Source organism: Amborella trichopoda, chromosome 9 (assembly GCF_054954075.1).
Source record: "Amborella trichopoda isolate Santa Cruz 75 chromosome 9, AtrichopodaSantaCruz75HAP2 v2.0, whole genome shotgun sequence".
In the NCBI taxonomy this organism is placed as follows: domain Eukaryota; kingdom Viridiplantae; phylum Streptophyta; class Magnoliopsida; order Amborellales; family Amborellaceae; genus Amborella; species Amborella trichopoda.
Window position 1 is genome coordinate 11,504,566 of NC_142344.1, and position 9,928 is coordinate 11,514,493.

General features: G+C 38.8%; 1 protein-coding gene across 2 annotated transcripts; it reads left to right on the top strand.

Annotated features, from left to right (window-relative positions):
• Positions 1 to 1,719: 1,719 nt before the first annotated feature.
• LOC18427001 (uncharacterized) lies at positions 1,720 to 4,384 on the top strand. 2 transcript variants are annotated; one of them, XR_016039986.1, is made up of 3 exons: positions 1,720 to 2,528; positions 3,154 to 4,037; positions 4,308 to 4,384. XR_016039986.1 is itself a non-coding variant. In XM_088845772.1 (2 exons), the coding sequence occupies exons 1-2, from the start codon at positions 2,004 to 2,006 to the stop codon at positions 3,919 to 3,921; spliced, it is 1,293 nt and encodes a 430-aa protein (XP_088701898.1). In that variant the 5' UTR covers positions 1,720 to 2,003; the 3' UTR covers positions 3,922 to 4,384. The 2 variants fall into 2 exon arrangements, 1 of the variants encoding a protein (XP_088701898.1); XM_088845772.1 differs by having other exon boundaries at positions 3,154 to 4,384.
• Positions 4,385 to 9,928: the final 5,544 nt, after the last annotated feature.

Consider the following 9,928-nt stretch of genomic DNA (forward strand, 5'->3'; position numbering starts at 1 on the left):
CGTTTGGGTGCATTAAGGATTGTATACAATAAGAAATCGTAGTCATCTTTAGCCATTAAATGACAAATCAGACGGTTTGAAATCTAATGGCTGATGTTTGTGACATTGTTGCCAATAATATGGGTATATAATGATAAAAAAAAAAAAAGTAAAAAAAAAAAACCTCATAATGAGAGTGGGAATGGACCCGAAACCTGACGAGGTAGAACTAGGACCGACGAGTATGGGTATGGGTCCAATTTTTGGACTCGATGGATTGGGTCTGGATCCAAAACTTAAACCTGAATACTATTTGGAACTAGATCCGGGTCCAACCAGACCCAACCTATACCCGACCCGCTGCCACCCAGTTAGAATCGTCTAGTTCATGGAGAACCGGCCAATTCCCATTATATTATGAGATCCAGATTGGGCCGACTGATGGTCGATCCAAATCGGTTGGTTCCATACCACCGGTTTTCTAAATGCTACTCCATAGTGTAGAGGGAGGAGTTGAAAGATTAGTTGGAGAAATGCTGATATTATTTTGAGAGATGGAGAGGGACTTTAATGCTAGCCGCAGTGGAAAAGGGCTTTTTGCATTGAGGTTGGAAGTGGTTTTGGTCTTTGCAGTAAAAGTCGGACTTTTCCACCTCGATGCCTTTTTAGTATTTCATTCATACTAAACCAACCCCTTATTAAACTCACCCGCTATTTAAAGAATTGGATGGAGGCCCTTTATATAAAAAAATAGTTAATTAAGGAAATAGATCGCACATTCCCATATCTATCATGTAAAATAAAGTGATCAAATCTCATCGATGTATTTTATTCTGTATAAGAGAAAAAGAACCAAGCGCTCGTGCAATTCGAACATTTCTTTTATTCCTGTCGTAACGTGGATGCCGCTATGTTGTTAATTAGAATAAACCCATCATTAGTGAGATGCGTGATAGCATTGGGAGAGAGAGGGACGTGATGGTCTTAACTAGGAAAAGTATTACAAATATACTTTAATTTTTATTTATTTCAAAAATATATATTTAACTTTCATAACCTTTATCTATATTTTTTTTTTTTTCTGTTCAAAATAACCTTCACGAGAATCGTATTACCGTGAAGCACAATTACGGTACTTAAAGTACTGTAAAAACTAAAATGTTATACGGCATTTTAAGTACTTATATTATATGGTATTCGAAATGCCTTAAACATTTTTTAACTGTTTATATTTATATCTTTCATCATGTTTTTATTTATCTTTTTCATCTCTCTAATTTTTTTACGCTCATCTCTTTGTTCTCTCTAATTTTTTTTAATATTTATTTTTTTATCTCTTTAGTTTTTTTTAATATTTACCTCTTTTCTCTCTCTCTAATTCTTTTTTGTATATTCTCTCTCTTTAAATCTTTTATCTCTCTAGCTCTCTTTTGCTCTCCAAAGAGATTTGTATAACAACCTATGCGAACTTTACTATCCCCTATAAAAACTCCCTTCAATCTTATCCCCCATAAAAATTAGACGGAGTCAAATTTGTATCGCATGAATTAGTTTTTATGTAATTAAAGTACCATAATTGGATTCGACTACCAAAGTTATTTTAATAAAACAAAAAAACTCCAAATTTGTAATAAAAAAAAAAAAAAAAAATGTATGGCCAGGAAGAAAGGAACTCGTGAAGAGATAGTTTGCAGTTGAGTAACATGCAATGTTTTATGTTTCTATGTGATATTTTCTCTCTCTCTCTCTAAAGGTCGAGTGAGAAAGAGAGAGACACGGTCAGTTCGGCCGTAGAATGAGAAAAAGAATCAGCTCCTATACCATGAGAGATCCGCGCTGTCCACGCCAATAGACCGATAAGAACGAAATGGATCAGTCGCCCCTCAACACGCAGCCCTCGTGTCGCCGCCCCACAACCGTTTCAAACCCATTAACTCCCTCTCTCTGTAACCAGAGGCGTTTTCTCTCTCTAAAATGGCGTTGATAGGAGGAACAAGGAGGATCAGAAGAGAGAGAAGAAGAAGATGGTAAGGAAGTCGATGGGGAAATTACTGGTTGCCATGGATTTCAACTGGCGACTCGTTCTCTTCGTCCTCATGCCCCTTTTCCTCTTCCTCATCCTCCTCTACTCATTCTCTCTCTCTAACGCCAACAATCCATTCTTTCTCTCTCTAAAACGTAACCCCTCATGGAACCCCAAGGGCGCCCAGACCCACCCTCCGCCGGTGCCAAGAGAGAAGAGCGAGAAGATGAGTGAGAAAGAAGAGAAGAAGAAGAGAGAGATAGGGAGAATCGCGATCTGCTTGGTGGGTGGAGCGAGAAGGTTCGAATTGACGGGTCCTTCTCTTTTACAGAGAGTGATTGGGGTTTACAGAGAGAATTCAGATATTTTTGTGCACGCCCCACTTGACAAAAACTCATACAAGCTCTCATTCCTTAGACGAGCTCCACACATTGCAGGGGTTCGAATATTTGAGCCCCAACCAATACCAGAGACCATAGAGCAAGCTCAGGTCCTCACCTCCAATGGCTCACCCAATGGAATACAGGTTCTCTCTCTCTAAATTCTCTAAGGATTACTATTTTTAGCCCCCCAATCTCCCACTTCGCTCTCTCTCTCTCTCTCTCTCTCTCTGTGGATTGCTATTTTGGGTAGCCCTGTCCGATCATTGGTTGATGGTTACCCTCGATTTCCCCATCTGTCTAAAACTGAATTCATCGGTTTTACATTTCTCTCTCTCTCTCTTCTCCCCGGGGGAGAAAATGCAGGGAGGCCGTATACCCTGTTCATGAGAGGAAAGTGGAGAATATATTCACTGGCTTTACAACTTTCTCGCGCTTACGTTCCTCCTCCATTTTCTCTCTTTAGAGAGAGAAAAGGCGTCACTGATGTTTCTGTTATCTTTTACTCGAATTTGGCCCCCGTTCTCTCTCTTCATCCCCTTCAATTTTTTTATTTCATTTTTTCCAGAGAGAGAGAATTCCATTTCTCATTCTCTCACCTCCCCCTCCTTCTAGAGAGAGAAAGACTTAGGAATCACCCATTTCCCAATATCAGGACTGGTCCAATGATTGAACCTCAATTTGAGAATGTTCCCTTCTGTAATTTTTTACTTGTAGAGAGAGAGAGAGAGAATGTTTGTAGTCACCCCCATCTTTTAATTTCAATGGCAGGGCCTCTTGCAATACTTCAACCTGGTGGAGGGCTGCCTGACCATGATCGACAAGCACCAGCTCGAGAGCGGCTTCCGTTATGACTGGGTGGTGCGCACACGCCTCGACTCCTTCTGGTCCGCCCCACTCTCCCCTTCCCATTTCCTCTCCCGTAAATATGTTGTTCCCATTGGCTCCCAATTCGGAGGCCTCAACGATCGGCTCGGCATTGGTGACCTCGACACATCGCGCACTGCCCTTTCGCGCCTCTCCCTTATCCCTACGCTCTACGAAGCAGGCCTCCGAACCCTGAACTCTGAGTCCGCCTTCAAAGCCCAATTTTTGACAAAAAACATGAGTTTTGTGATGCATACATTGCCCTTCTGCATAATCAGTGATCGCAGATACTCGTTCCCTCCCGCAAGATACGGCGTGCCTGTGGCGGCAATCGGGAGCAAGCGGCCATTGAGTGGAGCCAAGTGTAGGCCCTGTAAGCCAGTTTGTAAGGGACCGTGCGTAGGGGATATTTTGGGGAATTTAGAGAGGGGATGGAGCTGGACGGAGTGGGAGGGCGGGGGCCTGGAGCTTTGCGATGCTTCGGGAGCGTGGGAGGAGGGGTGGGAGGAGGTGTTCGATAAGGTGGCCGGGAAGTCCCTTGCGAAAGCTAGGAAGAAGATCAAGGGGTTGACAGTTGAGAGCTGCGTCGCAGATTTTGAGGCGATGAGGAGGAAGGCGGCCGATTGGGATTCACCATCAGTGGAGAGGATTTGCAGGATGGGGCTGGAATAGGTGTGAAGTAATTTGGAATTCCAGCAAGTTTTGGGGACTGATCTTCAATTTCCGGCGAAGACTCGGGCACTGATTCATTCATTCGCTAGTTTTGGAGCACTGATCTCGAATTTCTGGTGAGTTTCCCAGCAGCAGCAACCTTGAATTTCTAGTGCTGTTTGTCAATTTCCGGTGAGTTTTGGGGACTCCGGTGACTCAGGAATGGGAGGGGAGAGTTATATTGAAGGAACTTTCAAAAAAGTTACGGTTTTGTTACTTTTGTAAATGGAGAGAGTTTAGAGATTTTATTTAGAGTGGTTCGAGGGGAGGATTAGGGGTATAAATTATCCTTAGGATTGCAGCTATATTTTTTTTCTTTTTTTTTTTTACATTTCTTGTGATTACAGCACAGCTTTAAGGTTCAAAATACAAGACTCCATCATTTACGTGGAATGAACATGGTTGACATTCTTCTCTCTGATAATTCTCTGCGTTTTGTGGGAAAATTGGTTGCTTAATCTCTGCATAAGCGTTGATTTGATTCAGGTATGCCCCTTCTTTAGAGAAAAATCTGTCTGCTTCCTTTTGATTCTTAATTAGGCAATTAACTTCAAAGTTCAATCTCCATATGTGTTTCACTTCAAAGTTCAAAGTTCTATCTGATTATTATTTTTGGCAGTCAACAAGATTAGATTTTTTTATTTTTAATGAGAAAATAACTTCAGTATTCACCTGTCTGTCTCAAGGAAGCGTATTCTTTTTTTTCTTTTCAGTGAACAAGATTAAATTATGTTTGATTTTTAATTAGACTAACTTCCAAGGTCGATACCCATGTGTCTCTCACTTTCCTTTCGAGGAATATTTTCAAATGAACAAGATTGGATTCTTCTTGTCAAAAAAAATTGGATTATGTTTGATTTTGGGTGAAAAAAAAAAAAAAGATCCTCTCTCTATACTTTATTGATCCAGGAGTTCAACTATGCGAAAGAGCGAACAAACAGCATTAATGGTGAGTATATGAGAGCTCTTATTACTGTAATTCTCTAATAAATTGTAACCGATGAGGAGGAGAAGAAGGGGCGCTCGGTCCCGTAGCATGTTATTATTTAATTTGATTAAATTAAATGCACACCCCCGTCTTCATTGGTGACGTGCACTGCCCTGCCCCGTCACTTGAGTGACCAACCAGCACCATTTACTTTTCTGTCAAATTTTGGGAGGAGTACCTTTCTGTCACACCGGCTTGTCAATAGGCAAAATTGTATAAAAAACAAAAAAACTCTAGACTTTCCTTACACCACCCCCCCCCCCCCCCCAACTCAATTTTTTTTTTTTTTTTCTACTTTCTACTTAAATACCTTCCAACCAAACAAAAAATAAAAAAAAATACCTAAACTTCTCTCCAACTTACCCCAAAAGTAAACTCGAGACACCGAAATTAGTTTTATTCCTAAATCTTTAAGTTCACTAGCCTAGTGAACCATAAGACACTGAACCATTGTCTACACCCAAGCCATGGTCCAGCATAAGAATATTCCCCCAAATATCCTATCCCATTTAGTAGAGTGACATACAAATAGGCGGGAGAGAAATTATTCAAATCCATATAGACCCAAAGCCATCAAAACAAGAGAGCATGAAATGAAAAGAATCCCATTCTCCCAGACTACCGCCTTACTATTTTGGATATTATTATTTACTATAAAAAGGCGTATTTTAGTCTCATTGGGACCTTTTTAAACATGAAAAACCCTAACCCTACCCTCCCAATCTTATATCCTCTGAACCTTAGCCAACCATAGGTGACCTCAAACCCTAACGCACGAAAATACAGTAATCCCTAGAGCAAAAGAAAGTCTTTCTGGTCAAAGAAAAATATTAGATGCAAATTCTTAGGCAACATTCTTGACCGGAGTTCAAGAAACTTTCGATTAAAAAAACCGAAACGGTAAAAGGAGGAAGGACTGATCATTAGGAGCTGAGCTTGGAGGCCCGCATTTGAAGATATTTAATGCCATCACTTCCTTTTCATCATTCTTTTTTGTTATTTTTTTTATTATTTTTTTTCTTCTTTCTAGATCTTTTAAAATCCATTACTTTCTCCTTTTTTTTAAGTTTTCTTAAAGTTTTTTTTTTCTTTTTAGACCGATCTAAACTAGCCATGGCTGGCGAGTTGTGACAAAAGAGAGGCTAATTGTCACGATCCAAGAATTTAAGCACAACTATAATATCTCCCAAAATTGATCTCGACGAACACTCAAAATGAAACTGCAGTTATTTTGAAAAAAATGTTTACCATAATTTGATGAGTTTGGCTACTCAGTAAGTAATCATCATAATCCTAAAAATAATCATGGATGAAAGTTATCAATATTTCAAAAAAGGGGTCTACTAACGGAAATGCATTAACAATTTCACTTTCAAAAATGCATAATTAAGTATAATCCGAATAATAGAAATGCATATAACATTTTAACAGCTGTGTCTAATTCAAAAGATTTCACAAATTACCCTATTAGCGTCCCAAGTAGGTCACCTATATACCCCATCAGCGTCCTGATGGGTTCACTTAATCCTTATCGGCGTCCCAAATAGGTCCAATAAATTCCTGTAGGTCCACTTATACCTCACCAGCGTACCAGATGAGTCCACTTAATCCCTACTGGCATACCGGATAGGTCCACTTATACTTCACCGGCAAACCGGATGAGTCCACTTGCATACTTAAAATATTTCTAAATCTCTTTAAACATTCGAAAGCAGCAATATCATGTACTCAACATATCACTGGAATTGTTAATATGAATTTCACTGAAACCATTAATAACAATCATTTTCAATAACACTTCAAAAATAACCAGTCAAATAATTTTGGCTCAAATTTAGAAAGGTAGCAATTCGTAAAGACATTCTAGAATAATTGCCAATATAATATGTATAAAAAAAAACTCTTACAGAAATTCAAGAATACGGAATTATCACAATTTATGGGATTTCAATTTGCAAATAAACATTTCACAGACAATACTATAATCAAATGCAAAAATATCAGTTTTCAAATAATAAGGCAGACATTTGCACATGAAATTTACAATATCTAAATATTCAAAAACAACAGTAGAAAGAAATCTCACAATTTTACTAACAACAGAAATATCACATTTATTTTTAATAATTTTACAGTATCTAAAATTTTCTAACAATAGACAAGAAAATAAATAAATTTATTGATAAAAATTTACAGCATTTAAAATTTCTAACATAGATAAAATATCACAATTTTATTAAAACTATTATTTTTCAAAATAATGAGGTTGCTTGCGCATAAAATTTATCGCGCCTAAAATTCATGATAATAAGCAGAAATAATTATTTTATTTCATTTTTAAAAAGAACGGATTATTTTTCATGATAATGAAGTTACTTACCTAAAATATTTGAGAAGGAGCTTCTGATAAATATTCGGCTAGAGAGATGAGCTCACTGTGTTTGTAAGAGGGAGAGCGAGAAAGGAGTTGTTAGGCGACGACTTACCTTTCGTCCTATTTATTTTCTTTTATAAAACGCCTCCACCTCTTGTATGAGGTGTCGCGTACAAGTCTGCTTTTAATACATGAAAACCACCTCCACTAAAGGATGTGGCAAGGGAGCAAAAGTTTAAACCAGGTATAGGCTTTTGAAAATAGTGATGGTCCCTAAGGACCATCATGCTCATATGAACCATCACTTATTTAAAAGTTTCTTTTTCTTTTTTTTCTTTTTTTTTTTTTGAAATTTTAAGAGTATTACATTGTTCTCCCGTTAAAAAAATTTAGTCCTCTAAATTTATGTACCCGATTATTGAAAAAGATAGGGATATTTTTCTTTGATATCGTCTTCTCGTTTCCAAGTCGACTATTCTTTTGAATGGTACTGCCATAATATACTTATCAAAGTAATCTTCTTGTTGCGCAACACTTGTACCCTTCTATCCAGTATCAAAATTGGCTGCTCAATGAAGAATAGGTCCTTCCTGATCGGTAAAGGTTCATATTTCAAGATATGGTATGGGTCGGGCTGATATTTTCGTGGTGATGATACATGGAAGACATTATGGATGTTTGCCAATTCGGGTGGTAAGGGAAGTCTATAAGCGACACCTCCGATTCTTTCCAGGATTTCAAATGGTTCGATGTAATGTGGGCTCAGCTTTCCTTTCTTGCTGAATCTCATAATGCCCTTTATTGGTGAGATTTTTAGGAAAACTCGATCACCTTCCTCAAATTCAAGATCTCTCATTCGGTCATCGGCATAACTCTTTTGCCGACTCTGGGCTGTCCTGAGCCTTTCTCGAATTAATGCTATCTTATCTGTGGTTACCTGGACAATTTCTGGCCCCAAAAGCTTTCTTTCACCAACCTCGTCCCAACAGATGGGTAACCTGCATTTCTTTCCATACAAGGCTTCATATGGTGCCATCTGAATACTGGCTTGGAAGCTATTATTATAAGTAAATTCAATCAGGGGTAAATGGTCATCCCAGCTTCCTGTAAAGTCAATGACACAAGCCCTCAGCATATCTTCCAAGGTTTGGATGGTCCTCTCCGATTGTCCATCAGTTTGGGGGTGAAAGGCAGTGCTAAAAGTGAGTCTCGTCCCCATGGCTAACTGTAGCCTAGCCCAGAATTTAGAAGTACACCAAGTATCTTTGTCCGATACAATACTGACCGGAACTCCATGCAACCGCATTATTTCCTTAATGTACAATTGGACCAGTCGATCTAAAGTGTACGTCGTGCGAATCAGTAGAAAGTGGGCAGCTTTGGTCAGCCGGTCCATAATGACCCAAATGCTTTCATGTCCTAAATTTGGTCTAAGCAAGCCAGAGACAAAATCCATAGAGATGTGCTCCCACTTCCACTCTGGCACGGGTAAAAGCTGCAACAACCCAACGGGCCTTTGATGCTCAGCTTTTACTTGCTGGCATGTTAGGCTGTTAGACGGAAAGTGGGCAGCATTGGTCAGCCGGTCCATAATGATCCAAATGCTATCATGTCTTGAATTTGTTCTAGGCAAGCCAGAGATAAAATCCATAGAGATGTGCTCCCACTTCTACTCTGGCACGGGTAAAGGTTGCAACAACCCAGCGGGCCTTTGATGCTCAGCTTTTACTTGCTGGCATGTTAGGCTGTTAGACAGAAATAGTGCTACCTCTTTTTTCATATTATTCCACCAAAAGGTTTTCTTCAGGTTCTAATACAGTATAATACTTCCGGGATGCATCGTATGACGAGAGTGATGTGCTTCTTCCAAGATAGCTTTCTTCACACTCTCATCATTCAGAACACAAATCCGACCTTTGAATCTTAGCAAATCCTCAATATATATAGAGAATTCGTCTCTTTTTCCCAGCTTCACCTCTTCTACAATTGTTATAAACTGAGGGTCTTTCTTTTGTGCTGATCGAATCTGTTGAATTAATTGGGGTTCTGCCTTAATGTTGGCAATCATACTTACCACACCACTAATGGATGAAGTCGGATGCCAATCCACTATTTCCTCTAATAATCTCATTTCTTGGATCATTAGATGAGCTAAGATTCCCATAGATTTTCTACTTAGAGCGTCAGCCACAACGTTAGCTTTTCCTGAATGATAATGAATTGTACAATCATAATCTTTTAAGAAATCCATCCATCTTATCTGTCGCATATTTAAATCCTTCTGAGAGAAGAGGTATTTCAAGCTCTTATGATCCGTGTATATTTTGAATTGCTCACCATATAGATAATGCCTCCACCTTTTCAAAGCGAATATTATTGCAGCCAGCTCCAAGTTATGAATTGGATATTTTTTCTCATATTCTTTTAACTGTCTGGATGCATATGCCACTACTTTCCTATATTGCATTAATACGCAGCCCAAGCCTTTATGTGAAGTATTACTATAAATCACAAATCCCCCACTCCCCTCAGAAATAGTTAAAATAGGTGCTGAAGTTAATCGAGCTTTTAGTTCTTGAAAACTCTCCTCATATTTACTTGTCCAC